Source organism: Apodemus sylvaticus, chromosome 11, assembly GCF_947179515.1.
Source record: "Apodemus sylvaticus chromosome 11, mApoSyl1.1, whole genome shotgun sequence".
NCBI classification, from domain to species: Eukaryota; Metazoa; Chordata; class Mammalia; order Rodentia; family Muridae; genus Apodemus; species Apodemus sylvaticus.
This window is the reverse complement of record NC_067482.1, coordinates 77,253,958-77,273,442: the sequence shown is the minus strand read 5'-3', so window position 1 is coordinate 77,273,442 and position 19,485 is coordinate 77,253,958. Positions and strand designations below refer to the sequence as shown.

General features: G+C 48.6%; 1 protein-coding gene across 2 annotated transcripts in view; it reads right to left on the bottom strand.

Annotated features, from left to right (window-relative positions):
- Positions 1 to 789: 789 nt before the first annotated feature.
- Letm1 (leucine zipper and EF-hand containing transmembrane protein 1) overlaps positions 790 to 19,485 on the bottom strand; it is a 40,770-nt gene continuing 22,074 nt past the window's right edge. For both annotated transcript variants that reach the window (XM_052198335.1, XM_052198336.1), the window contains 10 exons: positions 18,867 to 19,004; positions 18,068 to 18,271; positions 10,724 to 10,843; positions 9,893 to 10,024; positions 9,182 to 9,322; positions 8,432 to 8,566; positions 7,266 to 7,400; positions 6,080 to 6,267; positions 4,989 to 5,127; positions 790 to 3,834 (listed from right to left, as the gene is read on the bottom strand). In XM_052198335.1, the coding sequence (XP_052054295.1) occupies positions 3,685 to 3,834; positions 4,989 to 5,127; positions 6,080 to 6,267; positions 7,266 to 7,400; positions 8,432 to 8,566; positions 9,182 to 9,322; positions 9,893 to 10,024; positions 10,724 to 10,843; positions 18,068 to 18,271; positions 18,867 to 19,004 (1,482 nt within the window). In that variant the 3' untranslated portion in view covers positions 790 to 3,684. The remainder of the gene's footprint in view (positions 3,835 to 4,988; positions 5,128 to 6,079; positions 6,268 to 7,265; positions 7,401 to 8,431; positions 8,567 to 9,181; positions 9,323 to 9,892; positions 10,025 to 10,723; positions 10,844 to 18,067; positions 18,272 to 18,866; positions 19,005 to 19,485) is intronic.

Genomic DNA, 19,485 nt, shown 5'->3' with positions numbered 1-19,485 from the left:
ATTTACTGTTAGTCCATCTCATCTGAATGTTTGCTTTGTTCTCAACATAGCACAATATACACGTGCTGTGCTTTTTATTGTTGTTTTGTTTTTTGGATTTGGTTTTTTTGAGACAAGGTTTCTCTGTATAGCCCTGACTGTCCTGGAACTCCCTCTATAGACCAGGCTGGCCTCAACTCAGAAATCCGCCTGCCTCTGCCTCCCAGAGTGCTGGGATTACAGGCGTGCACCACCACTGCCCGGCATGCTGTGCTCTTTAAATGGCTGCCCTTCCTCACCAACAGCAGTTCCTACCCTTGCCCTGAGACTTGTCCTTCTTGAGCCTGGGGACCAGGGTGACCTCAATCAAGCATTCTAGAAGACACCAAGAATGGCTACAGAAGGATACACACTACATTCTAGTGTCCTGGGCTCTGGGCAGCAGTCACTGATGAGCTCAGAAGATGAATACTGTATGTAACTTTATCCTAACACCCAGACCCTCCTCCCAGCTAAGGTCTCAAAGCGAGCCTCAAGGTGGGGTTTGGGGAACTGTCCCCACCAGGCCCACTGTCCTCTGCACATCCCCATGGTTGGATCCTGTCTCTGGACTGAATATAGACTTCGTGTGGGCACAGACCACATTTCCCTGGGATTCCTCAGCCAAGGCCCTAGCTCTTGCCCACCCTGTGCAGCTCATGAGAAGAGAAAGTTGGGCCATGACTAGTCTGTGGTTATCTGAACATGGGCAGGCTGGGAGAGCCTGGTTAGGTGTGGGTACGCCCACCCTGCATACACCATTAGACAGCAGACGAGTCATCAGTGGCACTTTATTCAGTCACCTCCTTACATCAAGGTGTTTAGAAACCATCGTCATGCAACCCGCTAGCCCCACAGGGCCCTGAGTTAGCCTACGGTCTGAGAAGTCCTCCCTTGTCAGCTTCTACAAAACAGGGCTGTATTGCAGGATGGCGGTACATGGGCTTCCTCAGATAGGTCCCACAAGATATGAGCCTGGAACCAAGGTTTGAGCCCCCAGATATGAGCTAGCACTCACCTAGGGGCTGAGGTCAAGACCCTCTAAAATCTGAACACACCTGGTGGCCACAGCACAACCATTAGAGCTTAAGGTAGTCTGAGTTTCCACTCAATTTCTTGAATAGATTGCTCAGGGTTCAGAAGTATCACTTTGTGCTGTTACATGAACATGGAAGATGTCTACACACAATTTAGCTAGAGGCTCTAGGACCCCTGGAAGACAGAAGAGGGTACAGAACTTGCTCCCCTACCATGGTACTAGGAGGCACAGCCCAAGACCATGAAAATGGCTTTTAAGAACTGCATGGTGCCCATCGCATTTAAGATATTAACAGTCCAAAAGGAGTCTGGAATTTAGGTGCCAGCTTCCCAGACCCTGTGTGGGAAGGTGGTGTGGAGTGGAGAGAGGAAGCACCAGACTCCTGTGTCAAATCCTTAATTTAACAGGTGCAGACATCTCAGCTCCTGGACATATGCCCTGGGCAAAATGCTGAGGTACAGGACAGTTAATGACAGTTGAAACACAGCCAGTTTTCAAATGTTCAGTCTGAGTACAATTCTCAGTCCTGGATCTTCCATTTCTTTTTTTTTTTAGGGAGTGGTGGTGGTGGTGGTAGTTCAAGACAGGGTTTCTCTGTGTGGCCCTGGTTGTCCACTTGCCTTGCCTTCTAAGTGCTGGGATTACAGACGTGTGCTGCCATCACTACCTGGTGGATCTGGTATTTCTTTTTTTTTGAGACAGGGTTTCTCTGTATAGCCCTGGCTGTCCTGGAACTCACTCTGTAGACCAGGCTGTCCTTGAACTCAGAAATACGCCTGCCTCTGCCTCCCAGAGTGCTGGGATTATAGGCGTGCGTCACCACCAACCGGCGGATCTGGTATTTCTAATGCTGACCCAGCTGTACTACATAAAGTCAGTGAAGCAAACAGGGGGACAACTCCAAAACCCAAGGGAATCATCCACTGGCAGACCTCCTAGCACATGTGTGCTAAGGCCCTGCAGTGGGGTGACAGCGTGACCAGAGTAGAGGTTAGAGGGACAGCAGCAGTCAGTGCAGGCCACTGACAGTACCCAGTAATACAATAAAGGGTGAAGATGATGGGCAGACACAGGTCAGGCTCCAGAGTGCTGGTCACAGGAGATACCCTCTACTGTGGGGACAGACTTGGCAACCATAGTCTTGTCCTCCTAGGGACACCAGGATTCAGATGTGACCATGGAACCACTAGGCTCCTCCCACTGTTACTCTGCACAGGTTTACATGCCAGAATCATCTTATTCCTGCTTAGCACAATATGTTTCCTTTAACAGTTAAGAAAGACGTTTCAAGAAACTGAGTTCTATTGTGCTTGCTGCTTCTCTGTACATGTTCAATTCCTGTCTGGAGTAAAGGATAGTTTTTCCTGGACAGGGACTTGCTAAGTGGCCCAAGCTGAACTCATTATCTTCCTCCCTCTGTGCTCCAAGGATGGGGTTACAATGTGAAGGTGGCGGAGAGGCCACAGGCCACAGCCCTGGCCTGTCCAAGGAGCCATTTCCAAATGAGAAAGGCTGCTGGCCACTCAGCAAAGAGCTCTAGACTGTCTTCTCAGGGCCCAGTGAGCTGTTGGCGGGCAGGGAACAGCATCCTGAAAGCTCTGAGGCATCACTCACTCCTTGGTGGCTGGAGCACAGCCATGACCACTTGTGCTAAGGAAGCTGGAGTCTACGACATACATTCTCTTGTGAAGCCCCATCCTGCACATTGTCCTGTGAGATAGGACTTGAATTTTATGTTACAAGCCACACAAAGTTTTAAGTATATTCAAGTTACATGTGCCAGTTCTATCCCCCAGGCCTGTTCAGCAATGCAGATACCCAACAGGAAAGATTTCATTTTCAAAGGCTTCTTCAATGTGTATCACCCACTATATTAGGAATTACTCATGAATTAGGCAGTTGTGTATGAAAATTCAGTACTAGTCCGTTAAAGAATTATTAAGGAGATCAATGGTGAGATGAGAGACATGCCTCAGAATCCATACAGGACAGACACTGCTGTCAGGGACCTGTAGCTAAGACAACTGTGAAGGCGTGAGCAGACAGATCTACGGACACTGGCATTCAGGAATCTCAATCCCTCAGACTGACTGATGGCAGTGTCTTCAGAGCAGAGCGGCCTGCATCTGTGTTTGTCTAACTCCCATCCCAAGGCCTACGAGGACGCGCAGGCACATCCTCTTGACTCCACGTGGTGCTGGGGTCCAGTTGGCTCTCACTCTCCTCTCGGGATGGAGGCTCGCTCAGATCCTGACCCAGTAAGGACACATACAGGGAAATAAATGCCTTCCTACCAAGCCTGGCCAGAGCCATCTCTGAAGCGAGGGGCCAGTGTGGGGCTAGGATCCCATTGGCAGCTGTGCCTTAACCCAAGGGTTAGGGCCATTTAGTGCCACATCAGGGCATGAGTCCAGACACTGCCACCCTCTCTGGCTCCAGCTGGACTGAATCTTCGTGGAATGATGAAAACTAAAAATTGCTTCATTATGGAAGTTTCTGATTTATTCCAGACAAAATATTAGATTTGCCACTAAGAATCACCTCAAAGCAATCACTCTTGTGTGCCCTGCCAGGGAGGCTGGCATAGCACGATGAAGGCAGACCTTGTGGGCCGAAAGCTGGCGGCTCTAATTCTTCACTTCTGCAGCCTCTTTCTCAGCCTTTTCCTTGGCCTTTTCTTTCTCTTCCACCTTTTCTTCCTTTTCTAGTGTGGCCACAATTTCGGCTACCTGGGTGGTAGAGATCTGAACATCTTCTTTGTTCACCAAGTCGATTACCTACACACACAGGCAAGGGAGACTTAGGAGGTGCTCCTTAGGAGGTTCTCCCCCACTGCGTTCATCTGCTCACCGCGACAGCTCCAGGAGACAGCCTGACTCCTCTGAGGCATCCTTGGCTGGGCACTTGGTATTTTACTGCATGCTATGGGTACATAGGTTCCTCCTGCTGCTCTAGTACTCGAGTCTCAGACCTCCAAGGGCCATAGACTTCACAGCAAGGGTGTGGCATCAGTTCCCTATCCCAGCCAGCATGGCCCTGCCACACTACTAGAAGCCTAGGGCTTGCCCTGAACATGACTTCCCTGGTACAGCAAGGGGTGGGCATTGGGGTACATCTGCTCCTGCAGGGAGAACATGAGAAATGCTCAGCATGTATGTCTGATAGTGCCCATTTTAAAATGGAATATTTCTGGCTATATATAAAAAATTACAAATTTGCCAGGTGTACTGAGAACCTTGATGACAATGGCAATTTTTCCCCCTCAAAGCCATAACTTATAATGTAAGTAGGTTCATGACAATTTGCAGGCTGGAGTCCAGGCTTCCCCTAGAGGCTGGGTCTTGATTCAGGTGCTGTGGGCTGACAGACCTGGAGCTTAGCAACTGTCCCTACAAAGTCTACCTACTCAGTGTCTCTCAGGTCTCAGGTGGCCCCAAAAGGGGTCCCGGCAGGCGTTTACCCTGTTTCTCAGATCTAATAGGGATCAAGGACCTCAGGTACATGTGGGAACAGTCCAGGCTGCATGCTGGAGTGCACGTGCGGCAGGCCAGGGGACATTCTCTTATCTCACCGGTATGTCTGGAACTTTAATAACTTCTTAATTCCAGTGTCATTTCAAAAGAGAGCAAAGGGCTAAGACACTTGGGCTTGAAAACCTGACCTCCCAATAGCCTTCCTTTTTTAAAGATTTGTTGATTTTTATTACATACACTGGTGTTCTGCCCGTATGCATGTCTGTGAAGGTGTCAGAGCCTCTGGAGCTAGAGTTACAGACTGTTGTGAGCTGCCATGTGGGGGTGGGAACTGAACCTCATTCCTCTAGAAGAGCAGCTAGTACCTGTAACCAATGACGGATCGGCTTAAAACTCTGAACAAGCAGCCCCTCTACAAACCCCTGGGCCCTTGAACAGGAAAGCAGCCACTGACCCACCTTAACAAGGTCATCGATGTTGATATTACCATCCTTATTTTCATCCAGGGCCGAGGTCAAGCTGATGAGCTTGTGTTCTGGAATGTGCTTGATTTGTTTCATGGCGCTGATGAGCTCACTGACACTGATGACGCTCTCCCTGGGGAGTACAGTCTGCATGTGAGCCTGGCCAGGTTCTTGGTCTCGTGCCTTACCCACTGCTCTTCCATAAACTCTGATCCTGGAGTTGTGCATGAACTGGAAAGATCAGCAGGACTCCTCCCACAGTGAGATCCTAAGCCTCTTTCCCTTCAAGATGCAAGGCTAGCATACACACTTATAGAAAGCATCCTTGGATGCTGGGGAGGTTACTTAGCAGCTGTCAGTGTTCTTACTACACGAGAACCTGAGTTCAAATCCTCAGAACCCATGTAAAAAGCTGGTAGCGCTCACCCATGTCTAGAACTGCAGTGCTATTGGGTAGGGGCAGGATCATGGGTTTGTAGGCTGACAGCCTCCACGTGCAGAAGACTTGAGTTCAGTTCCTGGAACCCATGTTGGGTGGCTCACAATCGTCTATAATTCTAGCTCTAGGGGATCTGACACTTTGTTTTGGCCTCCATGGGCACCACACACATGTGCATATCCCCCGAGTGGGGAGCACCACAGGTCCTTAGCCCATGCCTCCCAGGACGCCAACGACCAATTCGAGGACCGAGAGCAGAGGCTGAGCCCAGCTGTAGCCACCTGCCCTCCTGTAGTTGATGGTCAGGACTTGTGGCAAGTCCACTCATAGCTGGGTCACAGAGCATGGGGTGTCTCAGGGTTTGCTGGTGTCTGCTCAGGAAGGCAGACTGTCCACAATGGTGTCGTACTAGGGTTAGAAATAGGAAGAAGCGGAGAAGCCTGACAGTCTGGAGTACCAGCAGCCACGTGTGGTTAAGACTGAAGCTCAAAGCGATGGAGAGCAGGGCTTGCTCTACCTCAGCAAAGCGAGCTTGGGGAGATAGAAACTGCTGTGAAGGGAGGGAAGCGAGAGTGGAGACCTCTTGTAATCCCAGCTGCTGTGGCCCCGGGTGAGGTGGACAGGCGTGGAAGTGGAGGTCACTCACCCTGTGGGAGAGCTCTCATCGGGGCCTAGCTTGCCAGTCTGTTGAGTGGTCTCCAGCTGCGCGATCAGGCCGTCAATCTGCCCGATCATCTGCTGCACTCGCTTGGACAGCCTCTTGCTAGCTGTAGATTCTTCTATGTACTTCTCCTCACCCGTCTTTGAAAGTTCCTTCTTGATCTCCTGTAAGTCCTAATTTAAAGTTTATCCCAAAAAAAGAGGGAGAGTTCTACATTAATTTGAACTTAAAAATTAAGTCATTAATTTGTGCTGGGATGTGGCCCAGTGGTATAGGGTACGACGCACAAGGTTCTGTGTTCGGTCCCCAGCTCCACAAAACAGAAATCAACCAAACAAAAGAATTAAATTCAGCCTTAGAAATTGGAGAATCTTAATCTTATTTCTCTCATGAAAGTTTATCCTTTTTTTTTTTTTTTTTTTTGGTTTTTCGAGACAGGGTTTCTCTGTGTAGCCCTGGCTGTCCCGGAACTCATTCTGTAGACCAGGCTGGCCTCGAACTCAGAAATCCACCTGTCTCTGCCTCCTAAGTGCTGGGATTACAGGCATGTGCCACCACACCTGGCTGAAAATTTATTCTTATTAATTTATTTTTCTAAGTTTAAACTTTAAAATCCATTCTGAATTTCAACTTCCTTTGTAGTTAGCAATGAACAAATACAAAGGCTCCAGGAAGCCTGAGCACGGCTTCTTTACGTGGGTCAGAGGTCACAGGGCTAAGAGCAGGGCGAGGAGTAGGGGGGAGTGAGGTGCTGCCATGTCTGGTGAAAAATGTGGTTTCTGGTGGAGAAGTCACGTAGCCAGAGAGGACTACCACAGGGAAGATGAGAACCCCTCACTTTCCCCAGCAGAGTGGGGATAATGGTATTGTTACCTCAGAGCAGAAAAGAGTGAGTGTGAGCTGAGGATGGAGCCAGGGGAAAGACTTAACTAGCACTGTGAACGAAAGGAGAAAAGGAGGGTGGCAAAGAGGGAAGTGGGCAGCCGCTAGATAAAAAAGAATACTGTGGACGGAAGTATGATTTAAGCATCAAGTAACTAAGCTGTCCCCATGACACCCACCCACACAGGCCCAATCATCTCCCCACCCTCCCCAGTGTCAGCATGGGCCCCGAGCAGACGGAGGAGGGTTACCTACAAAGGTCTGCATGCCCGAACCCATGTCCACCCACCTCACTGTAGTCCTGGACATCCTCTTTCAGCAGCTCCAGCTCCTCCTTCTCCTTGGTCAGGGACTTCTTCTGTTCCTGGAGCTTGGAGCAGGCGTCACTGAGAATGTCGATCTCCTCCTTGGTAATCTCTTCTCCCTGGAAAGAAGTGAGTAAGCAGCTACACCTCAGTCCAGGGACCAATAGCTTCTGCTGCCCCCAAATGCTGAAAGCCTTTCTGTTCACACCGCACAGGCAAGGGCTTGAGGACAGCCTCAAGTGAGCTGCACCTCAGCTCTGAGCTTTGCTGGCTCTCCCCAGATGCTTCCTTCTATTCCTCAGGATTCCATCCCCAGGAGAGACTGACCTGCCTTTTGCTCTATGGGACAGCCTTTGTTTTCTAGAACATTACAGGAGATGGATTACCAGCTCTGCTTCTTATCATCAAATCACCAATTTTGATGTCCAGTGGTAAAGTATTTCTCATCTGGACAGCAACACCATAACAGTGTTCTCCTTAGTGGCTTTCGGTAGCTACAATGACAGCTGCTCTGAGTGTCTGCGTAGGCGCAGAGCAGCTGATCACAGGGTACAAGTTTGCTGCTTTAGAAAACCATTAGAGCGGTTTCCGAAGCGACCCAGGCCCTCTGCACCCTCACCAACACCAGATGGAGGGCACATTTTTCTGTGTTGTAGCACTGGGCACTCAGCCTATGGCCCTGAGCACTCCATATAAGGAGCACGCTGTATAAGCACCCTAATGGAACCACATCCTCAGTCCTATCTGACATTTTTCTTTTTTTGGATTTGGTTTTTTGGAGACAGGGTTTCTCTGTATAGCCCTGGCTGTCCTGGAACTCACTCTGCAGACCAGGCTGGCCTCAAACTCAGAAATCCACCTGCTTCTGCCTCCCAGAGTGCTGGGATTACAGGCGTGCACCACCACCGCCCAGCTCCTATCTAACATTTTTAAAAGACTGTTTATGAGTATGTACAATGGTGTGTTTTGCCTGCATGTATGTCTATGTACCACATGTCTGCCTTATTCCTGAGGAGACTAGAAAAGGGGGCACTGGTTCCCCTGGACTGGACTTATAGACAGCTGTGAGCTGCCAAGTGGGTGCTGAGAATCAAATCTGGGTCTTATGGAAGAGCAGGCGTTGTTCCTCCTCTCCTGTCATGTAGCTCACCTTCAAGCCTTCCAGTACAGGTGCCGTATCCTTCAGTACCTCCGAGGGCAGGATCACATCAGCCATCTTGGGCTGAAGCTCGGGCCCTGGCCTTCCAGGGACAGTGGCTTCTGCTACTTCTGGCTGGATGTCCTTCTGAAATATAAGCAGTACCACACTGTCACCCCAGCCACCTGGCTTTGGTTCCACACTCAGCATGTCGCCCTGACAGGTCACACTTGGAATACTCTGCAGTGAGAGACTGACTGATCACTATCCAGCGGCAGCATTTCCCTTGACCCACAACGAGCCAGCCACCTGAGGCCACCTCAACAGATTCAGTCAGGGCATGTTGCCCTACCTCGGGGACTGAGACCAGGTAAAGGGATGCCCATGAATAACCTGTAACATTACAGCTTCCAGCAGCTTCTGAGACCATGGAAGCCAAGAGGTGAGCTGAGAAGTGTCCTGGGGAGTCAGCAACTGGCAGGAAAACAACCCTGAGGAGGTGGGTCCCTTGGTGACTCATGCTTGGTTGCTAAGCTGGCCCCTCCTATGCCAATGGTGACTAGAAAGTTAGATGTCACACCATGTCTTCTATTGCACTATCCCTGAGAGCTTTCTTCTGCCCTTGAACCATTCTGACCCTGGCAGAAAGACAGGATAGGCCTGAGAGCCATAGACACAGCTACAAGACAGGCTCTAAGGAACTTGGCTGGGAGAGCTTTGGGTCCCACAGTCAGTGTCCGTCAGTCAGTGCAGGCTGCTCACCACAGCCTCAGCAGCCCTCTTTAGTTCTTCTAGGTGTTCTTGCTTAATGGCAGCCTCTTCCTGCAGTGTGGCCTCCAGCTTCGCCTTGTTGTCCACCTGTTCGCCCTCCACCTCTGCCGCTTTTACCTGAGCCTCCTTTGCCTTCAGAGGAAGGAGAAAGAAGAAGGTAACTGCAGTGAGCCTGAGGTGCCAGATCTGAAGTGCCCTTACCTCTCTGTGCAGTGTTACCACCCAGGCTTCAGACAAAGCAACAGGGTACACAAGGGCATGCTGCCTCCTGTGTTTAGAGGTTTTTTTTTTTGGATTTGGTTTTTTTTTGGAGACAGGGTTTCTCTGTATAGCTGTCTTGGAGCTCACTCTGTAGACCAGGCTGGCCTCGAACTCAGAAATCCGCCTGCCTCTGCCTCCCAGAGTGCTGGGATTACAGGCGTGCGCCACCACCGCCCGGCCGTGTTTAGAGGTTTTAAGGTTCTAAGGGTGAGGTTTCCCTCCATAGGGGAGTTAAAGCATAAGAAAAAAAAAATAATGCATCAGTTCAGATTTGCCACATTGGCACTGCTGTGCCCGAGACTGTGCTCTACAGGAGGCTGGGCAGGGAGACAAACCATGGAGCTGACAGAGAACAGGAAGAGCTCCCACAGCTGTGAAGGTGAGGTCCCATTCCAAGCCCACAGAGATAAGGAATAGAAAGGGTCTTCTGACAATACATACCACAATTTCTGGAAGGGTCTGCAAGGTGGACGTCAGCTGGTCAGCAGGTGAGAGGGTGTCTGGAAGGTACATGGCCCGGGACAGTATGAGCAGTGACGTGGGGATCTCGTGATGCAGGTGCAAGTCCAGCCACTGGAAGCAAAGCAGTCACTGGGCACACTGTCCTTGCCTGACCCACAGCCCTAGTGCCTCTCTGCTAGGTGATGGACACCCACCCCACAGTTTCCTTCTGTGGCTCTCTTTAGTTGAGAGATACAGATTTTGGGTGCCACAAGCAAACATGACTGGAGCAAATCGGTTCATTAAGTCACTAAAATGCATTTCCCAAACATGGTATTTCAAAAATATCTTTCAGGGGCTGGAAAGATCATTTGCTGCTTCTGCAGAGGACCTGGATTCAGTACCTAACATTCACATGGCAGCTCACAACTCTTTCTAACTCCAGTTATGGGGGACCTGACACCCTCTTCTGGTCTCCATAGGCACTTGCATGCATGAGGTATACAAACATGCATTCAAATACCCATACAAACAAATCCTTCTGTCTCAAAATGTGCCACTACATTCAGGTCTGTGTGTTACGTGTATACTTTCCATCCTGTGCTAAGGATGGAATTCTGGGCATTTGTGCCAGATATTCATTCACTTGGGCCATACCCCACCTTCAGGGGCTTTCTAGTTTGAAGACCACCCCCAACCTACACAAACCAAAAAAACAAAAACAAAAACAAAAAACAAAAAAAAGGCCTATGCTGTCTGGAGCAAAGGTAGACAATTCCCAGTAGAGGAAAAAGCTATGAACCTGCCCCAACAGCCATCCTGGCCACATACCTGTTTCAGCTGGCCCTTCAGACGGTCTTCTGTGACACCGAGCGCTCGCATGCCTCGTGCTCGGCAGGCTGCCTGCAATTCCTTCACGGTCAGACTGTCCACCCCTTCCTCAGAAATCAGCTGGAAGAGAAAGTAAGCCAATTATTGCTTTGCAAGATCATCCCAGATCTATGACACTGATGTTAACACAACTGGGAAAACTATTGAATTAGGAACCACGTTCCAGGGGCCGGAGAGATGCTCATCAGTCAGGAGCACTTGTTGTTCTTGCAGACACCCTGGATTTGGTTCTCGGCACCCCACGGGAGCTCACAACCACCTGTGACTACAGTTCCAGGTGGTCTGTTGATCTCTTCTGACCTCCATGGGCACCAGGCACTCATGTGGTGCAAATGTAGGCAAAACACTCATAGACATACGATTTTAAAATGAAGGAGGAGAAGGCAGAGGAGGAATAGGAGAAGCAGCCGCCGTCATTTTCCTGATATGTTTTGCTGAGGTATTAGGCTGAGGCATAGTTCAGTGCCTTGAGACTTAAGGGTTTATCCCTGGCACCAGGGGGAAATTATATATATATATATGAGAGAAAGAGAGAGAGAGAGAAGAGAAGAGGAGAAGGAGGAGGAGGAGGAGGAGGAGGAGGAGGAGGAGGAGGAGGAGGAGGAGGAGGAGGAGGAGGAGGAGGAGGAGAGAAGTAGAGGCCGGCCATGAATCTGGAGAGAGGGTGGAAGGGACAAGAGGACAGAGCATGGCAGGGAGGCAGAGCAAGAGCAAGAGAGAGCAAGAGTGAAATTAGATATTCTGATGGTGAAGATCAAGCTTGTCCCAAGGAACCTGATGCTCCTAATCAGCAGAAAGCAGTCTAATGATAGCATTCCTTTTCCAACCTCTGACTTTATTCAGAGATGGATTTCCTTTCCTCTCTACCCCTTCTTCTCTCTACCCAGCGCTAAGAGGTTGAAAGTGTGGAAGAAAAGGGGTGGAGAAGGGTGGAAGAAGGAAGAGCCTGTAAATTAGCAAGAGGCGGCTGCAGCTGGTGTCCACAGCGGTGAGGGAGAGAGGCCCAACACCCTTACGACACCTTGGCCTCATACCCAGAGGTGTTCCCTCTTCTTCGGTCTGTGGTTACACAGGTCATCATGACTCTGATTTGGAATGCAGGTGACCTGGAGACCAGAGGGAGCAATAGGCTAAGCGAGGAGACAAGGTGAACATTGTGGTGTCACCTTGTGCTTGTCACCGCCTGAGCCTGCCATGCCTGTAACTGTACAACTGTGCTATTGACTGCACCACGGCCCTTTTTTTGAATTAAACTTTCGGAGATATTCCGACAAATCCACACACAGGCAGGACTGAGCCACATCCCTCTGAACGAGGATCCCTATGCTGCCTTTTGTACACACCATGATTTCTATGGCTGTCACTTATTAAAGAATGTCACACATGTGGAAGCACACAGAAATCACATAGTAAGAACCTCCGGAGTTCCTAAGAACACATCTGGCTGCTGTGGTCATCCACAGTGGCTCTTGACTGATGGGCAACCCCCACAGGCTGGGTGGGTCATTCTGCTCACCTGTTTCCCAATAAGATGGGGCCATTTCCAGTTAATTACTATGCAAAAGCTAATTTTAGTTGGTTTTCTTGCCTGTTTCCTCTGGCTTTTACGGCACTGTCTGGGAATATAGCAGTGCTCTGGGAAGATAGTGCATACTTATCACAGTTTACACAGTGAAGCAACGGGCAGATGCTCAGCTTCCTTTGTTTTCTTCCATTCCTGATCTGGTCATTTTATCTATTTTCTGTTCTCTTAGAGAACCACATCACAAGTGATGCACACCTCCAGCTTACTAGAAAGTAGTAGTGAAGGCTTGTAGTGGGTTTCTCTGATGCTGCTTGTTTTCTAATGCTAAATACTTGCTCTCAAGATCTGCTTGACCTCAGTGGTGACAGAGGATCCTCACAGGATGCTATGTAAACCTTGCCGGGAAAACAGCAAGTCACAGGGGACATAGTGGCTGGGAAATAAGCTGCTGTTAGAGCAGCTCCTGCCCAATCTAGGTTACAGCCTGTAAATAAAATACCTAGATTTTGTGTCTTTTTTAAACAGGCTAGATAGAATGATTAATTTACAAAGGCTGGCCACACTTAAGAGTTTTTCTACCTGCCTCCTTCCGATACTCCAAAGTCTCACCTCATACTCACATAATAATTTTGGGTGGAAAGCTCCTTCGGCATTTCTGTGTGTGTGCAGTGTTTTGTGTGTGTGTGTGTGTGTGTGTGTGTGTGTGTGTACAGTCTTGTATGTACATTATTTGCACATATGTGCGCCTGTGGTTTAGAAGCCAGAATTATACATGGGGTGTCTCTTCTTGATCGCTCTGTTTCTTTGGGGACAAAGTCTCATCAGTTAGCTAGGTTGCCTGGCCAGTAAGCTTCGGGGAGCCACTCATCTCTACCTGTAGCAGTGCTGGAATATCCAGACACATGCCCACTCAGAGGCACACACCGCTGTGCTGGAATATCCAGACACATGCCCACTCAGAGGCACACACCGCTGTGCTGGAATATCCAGACACATGCCCACTCAGAGGCACACACCGCTGTGCCAAACTCTTCTTCGCATGGGTTCTAGGGATCTGAATGCAGGCACTTTACCAACTAAGCAGTCTCCTTCCTCTGGCCACTCTTTAAGAAATCTGACAGTTCTTATATTCTTTCACTTGAGACTGTCCTGGTCATTCCTTATTCCTTTTTTCTGTCTTATTGTTTTGTCTGAGACAGGATTTCTCTATAGCTCTGGCTGTCCTGGAACTCACTCTGTAGATCAGGCTGGCCTTAGACTCAGAAATTCGCCTGTCTCTGCCTCCCAGGTGCTGGGATAAAAGGCGTGCGCCACCACTGCCTGGCTTACTCTGCCTGGAGCCTAAGGTTATTAGTTTCTCCAGGTTCTTTGGTCCTGGCCACCCTGGCTCTCCATTCTTCTGGATCCTGTTAACATGAACATTGGATGCTGACTGTGAACAGACTGTAGCACTGTTCCGTTCTTGCTAGCTTCTGCCTGCCACTGTCTGAGGCAGCTCCTGTCCACTGTCCCACCCTCTGAACGCTGCTGCATCCTACCACCAGGCCTCCTATGTGGCTCTAACTCTCCGTGTCACTTTCTAAATCCTTGTACACTCGGGGAGATGTTCACTTAGTTGAAAAGTGTGTTTGAATATCTATATAATGGCCACTTCAAGGATTCTATCAGAAGCTTTGGCAGTGGTGTGTGCCTGTGGTTATAAGAATCTGAGTTTAATGTTGGCATGAACAGCAAAGCTAGACTACTACCTTAAAACAAAGAACAACCCTCTGCAGTCTCCATCACCTCTGCAGTCTCCATCACCTCTGCAGTGTCCCCATCACCTCTGCAGTGTCCCCATCACCTCTGCAGTGTCCCCATCACCTCTGCAGTGTCCCCATCACCTCTGCAGTGTCCCCATCACCTCTGCAGTCTCCATCACCTCTGCAGTCTCCATCACTTCTCCATACTGGCATCTCTCTGCATTGTCTTTCTTTACCTACGGGCCTCCTCCTCGCTCTTGGTATGACAAGTGATTTTTCTTCCTCCCTTTCTTCCTTTTCAACTTTAAAAGACTTATTTATTTTATGAGTGTTTTGCCTGCCTATGTATGTGCACCACATGTGTGCCTAGTGCCCAAAGAAGTCAGAAGGAGGTACTGAAAATCTCCTGGAGCTGGTGGCACATGCCTTTAATCCCAGTAGATAAAGGAAGGTGACATTCCATGTTCGAGGCCAGCCTGGTCTACAGAGCAAATTCAAGGGCAGCCAGGGCTACACAGAGAAAGCCTGTCTCAAAAATCCAAGAAAGGAAAACAAACAAACAAACAAGAAAGAAAGGAAAGGAAAGGAAAGGAAAGGAAAGGAAAGGAAAGGAAAGGAAAGGAAGGAAGGAAGAAAAAAAAGAAAGAAAGAAAGACAGAAAAGCAAACTCCCGACACTGGCACTGTAGATGGCTGTGACCCACCATGAGAGCTGGGAGCCAAAGCCACACCCACTGTAAGGACAGCCAGTGGCTCACCAGTTGTTATCTCTTTGCCCCACAGGTGATTTTTCAACCAAACATAGACACATGGGTACCCAGCAGAAAAATCTGGATGGAATTCTACTTTCAGCCTCACAGGCTTCCTCTGACACTGGTGGGTTGGGGTCCCACTTTTACAGATGCTAAAGTTATGCTTTTGCAGCTAACAGCCATAGTCCCTCTGTTATGTTTTTTCTCAACCAAACACAAACTTTGATCTCTATTTCACATCCTACAATTAAAACCATCCCCTGGCTGCTTCTCCCCAGGGAACACAGGCACAGCACCAGTTCCTTGTACTCTCTATCCCATTCTTCATCGAGGTTTCATGTGGCCCAGCTGCTACAAGTCACAGAGACGTCTCTCCACATGTTAAGGGATGAATTTTAAAATAAGTGAGGACACAGCATCCTCATTTTGCACTGGCTGACTCCCTAAGGTAAACACACGCCCAGCATGACTACAGGGTTGTCTGCAAGCCTTGGTCCACTTCTGTTGCCACCCTGGCTGCCAGGGCACAAGGTCCTTGTTATTGTTACTGCTTCCCACACAGCTCCCAGTGATATCACAGGGCCCCTGCTGCCACCTGACACTTGTCTCTAGGGACCCTTACTGGGGACCTCTGCTGAGGACAGAGTCAGCTCTTTGCTACTCCCTGACACTTTCCCAGCGTAAGGCCACCCTGGCAAGGGTGGAGGTAGCTAACCCTTGGGCTTGCTCACGGAGTGAGTCCTTCCTGAAAGAAGAATCTCAGTCACTACAGTTAGTTCCTGTATTTCAGGAAAATAAAATAAGCAAACAAAGAAAACCAAGAAGGACGGCAAAGGGGCTGGAGAGATGGCTCAGTGGTTAAGAGCACTGACTGCTCTTCCGAGATTCTGAGTTCAAATCCCAGCAACCACATGGTGGCTCACGACCATCCATAATGAGATCTGATGCCCTCTTCGGGGTGTCTGAAGACAGCTACAGTGTATCTTACATATAATAAATAAATCTTTAAAAAAAAAAAAAAAGAAGGGGTTGGAGAGATGGCTCAGCGGGTAAGAGCACTGACTGTTCTTCCAAAGGTTATGAGTTCAAATCCCAGCATCCACATGGTGGCTCACAACCATCCATAAAGAGTTCTGGTGTCTGAAGACAGCTACAGTATACTTACATATAATAAATAAATCTTAAAAAAAAAAAAAAAAAAAAAAGAAAAGAAAAGAAAGAAGGACAGGAAAGAAAAAGATTCCAGAAGCCCCCACCTATGACACTGAATGCAAACTATGATTAATATGTTTGGGAAAGAAAAATAAGGACCAGGTGTGGTGATATATACCTTTAATCTCAGTACCTGAGAGGGTGAGGGAGGTAGATCTCTGTGAATTAAAGACCAGCCTGGTCTACATAACAAGTTTTGAGGTCAGCCTGGTATACAGAGGGAGTTCCAATACAGCCAGGGCCAAGTAGAGAGCCTTTGCCTGTCTTAGATAGATAGATAGATAGACAGACAGACAGACAGATGGAGAGGGGAGGGTAGAAATTACAGAGGCAGGCACACCAGGCCTGGTCATCCATCAATGATTCCCATGATTTGGGAGGCAGAGACAGGAAGATTAAAAGTTCAAGGCTGGGGCTGGAGAGATGGCTCAGCAGTTAAGAACACACTAACTGCTCTTTCAAAGGTCCTGAGTTCAAATCCCAGCAACCACATGGTGGCTCACAACCATCGGTAATGAGATCTGACACTCTCTTCTGGTGTGTCTAAAGACAGCTACAGTGTACTTACATATAATAATAAATAAATCTTAAAAAAAAATAAGTTCAAGGCTGGTCTGGTAACTGAGACCCTGTACAATAAAAAGCAAAGGAGGAGTGCTTGGGCTAAGCGAGCCGGACATGCCTGCTGTCCTGGCTCCTAGTACTTACGAGGTGGAAGCAAGAGGAACAAGAGCTGAAGGCCAGGATTAGAGACTTGAGTGTGAGCCCTGAGACAAAATGAGAGAACTAAAAACCAGGCTCATGCAAATATAGCGGACTCCACACATACAATCATACAATGTGGGGTGCCCATGCCTGTGTGCATACATACAGACACACTAAATAAATAAATGCTTAAAAAATTGTTTTAAAAGGACTTAAATGCTAGGGCTGGAGAGATAGCTCAGCGGTTAAGAGCACTGACTGCTCTTCCAGAGGTCCTGAGTTCAATTCCCAGGAACCACATGGTGGCTTACAACCATCTATGATGGGATCTGATGCCCTCTTCTGGTGTGTCTGAAGATAGCTATAGTGTTGTCACATATATACAATATATATATATATATATATACATACACACACGTACGTATGTGTGTGTGTGTGTATGTGTGTATGTATGTATGTATGTATGTATGTATGTATGTATGTATGTATGTATGTATTTAAATGCTAATCTTGACTACATAGTGAACTGGTGGTTAGCCTGGGTTATATGATACCCAGCCTTGGAAGATAGAGGACTCCTCACAGCACATGGGCTCAGAAATCAGCCATGGTGGTGAATTATGGGTTTGACTAGAGGACCCTGCTAGACTGAGCAAGATGGAGGAACAATCAAGGATGATTCCTAACACTTTCCTTGGGTTTCCAGATGCATGTGAACCCATTCAAACATTCACCTTTCCCAGACACATGCAAACACACATACACACATAAATACTACACACACGCATGAAAAATGGAAAAAGAAAAAATGTAAAAAAGATCGAGTGGGGCTGGAGAAGTGTCTCCACAGGCATGAGCCATCACTCCGGTTCCCGTCCCATGACCTCCTCTGATCTCTGCGGGCACCAGGCACACACACAGTACACATAGATTCCTACATATAAAATACAACTGTAAAAATGGGAAAAGAGGTTAAGGATATAACCTCTTAGGGTGCTTACATAGCATGTGAGGCTCTGGATTCAATCCCAAGGACTGTTCCCCCAAGGGGTAAAAAAACAAAACAAAACATAACTGAGGTCTGGTGGTTTATGCTTGTAATCCCAGTGCTCAAGAATAAGGGGCAGGAGGATTGCCAAAAACATGAGGCTAGCCTGGGTTATTTAGTGAGTTCTAGGCCAGCCTGAGTTATGTAGGAAAAAGGAATAACAAGAAAATGTAAAAGAAAAATGAGAAGACAGAGCACTGTAGACAGGGTAACCAAGATGCATGGGCAAGACACAGATGAGACGGCACCTCACGTGTCCAGACAGGACCCTACAACAGAGGTGGCCTTTGGCCCAGCTCACCTTATCATCAGCCTTTATGGACCTCAGGCGCATGGTGAGCTGGAAACGCAGGAAGTTGTTGGTGCCAATGGACTGAAGCTCCAGCAGCTTGCACAGTGCTACCAGCTGAGGCCTCGTGAGGTTATCCAGGGTCAGTTCATCCTCAAATAATTTGGAAAAACGCATGATTTCCTCATTGCTGGGTCTCTCCCCTGTCTCCCGGATCTGCAAAAGTAATCCCAAGTATTATTCAGTAGGTCCAAACTATACATTCTCCTGTCCAACAGCTAACCCTGCTCCCAGCTGGAATGAACCGAGAGTGGGTGCAGAGCTCTGGACTACCTACCACTCACCAAGCTCTCCCAGGAGCTGCCATGTCTCAGGCAGCCGAAGCCTGGGCGGGCACTGCTATACAGAGGATCAGTGCCTGTAGCATCATCCAGGCTGCTGTCTCCCAGGAGCCTGGCAGTGCCAGCTGTGGGATCAGCTCTGGTTCTTTTTCCATCAGGACTGTGGGTGTGATCTGAGATCTCATGCCACACCCCTGTTTCGCATTGACAGAAGGAGGCACCGACAGCTCCTCTGAGAGGAAATGAGCACAGGGAGTAGGCAGTTAGCTTAAGCTCTGTTCTATGGGCTTGAGTCTGCTGAGGAGGAGGAGGAGGAAGAGGAGGACGAGGAAGAAGAAGAGGAGGAAGAAGAAGAGGAGGAAGAGGAGAAGGAAAAGCAGCAGCAGAAGGAAGAGAGAAGAAAAGCCTCATAGTGCTTGACATTTGAACCATCCCCTGACTGGGGGGTGGGGTGGGGGGGAGTGCTGCACCTTCTGGAAAAATGCAGAGAAGTCTTTGGTGGCATTTCCTTTGGCTGCCTTGTTCTTCAGGGCCATTTCCTCTATGGTGTCCTGGAGAAACTTGGCTAGTTCCAGCTTCACCCTAAGCTCCTTCTTCAGCCTTTCCTCCTGCAAGAGCAAAGTGAGGGTTATGCTCCAGTGCTGCTCCGACCGCTGCCCTCCACCACTACCCGGCTCTGTCATACAAAGCAGACTGCTGCCCACTGCAAGGTAAGTCTCCTACATCCCATACCTCGCAAGGAACAAAATCTAAGCAAGATAATACTCAACTATTTCATGGTTCTAAAAAAAAAAAGTCTGTGTGAATCCCTAACCCTACCTCAATAGCAGAAGTTGGTAAACTTGTTCCATAAGGGGCCAGACAGTGAGGCTTTGGGATGTCTGGGGTCATTTGGTCTGATGCAATCACATGACTCAGCCGGTGCTTCACAAAAGAACCAGTTGACATATAGGAAACTGTGTGGCAGTCTGGATGGAATTTTAGACCCATTTTCTACTTGGTGTGTGTGTGTGCATGTGTGCGTGTGTGTTGACTTAGGTGAGAGTGGACACTGGGTGTGATCAGAGGGTACCTTGGTCCTTATCATCT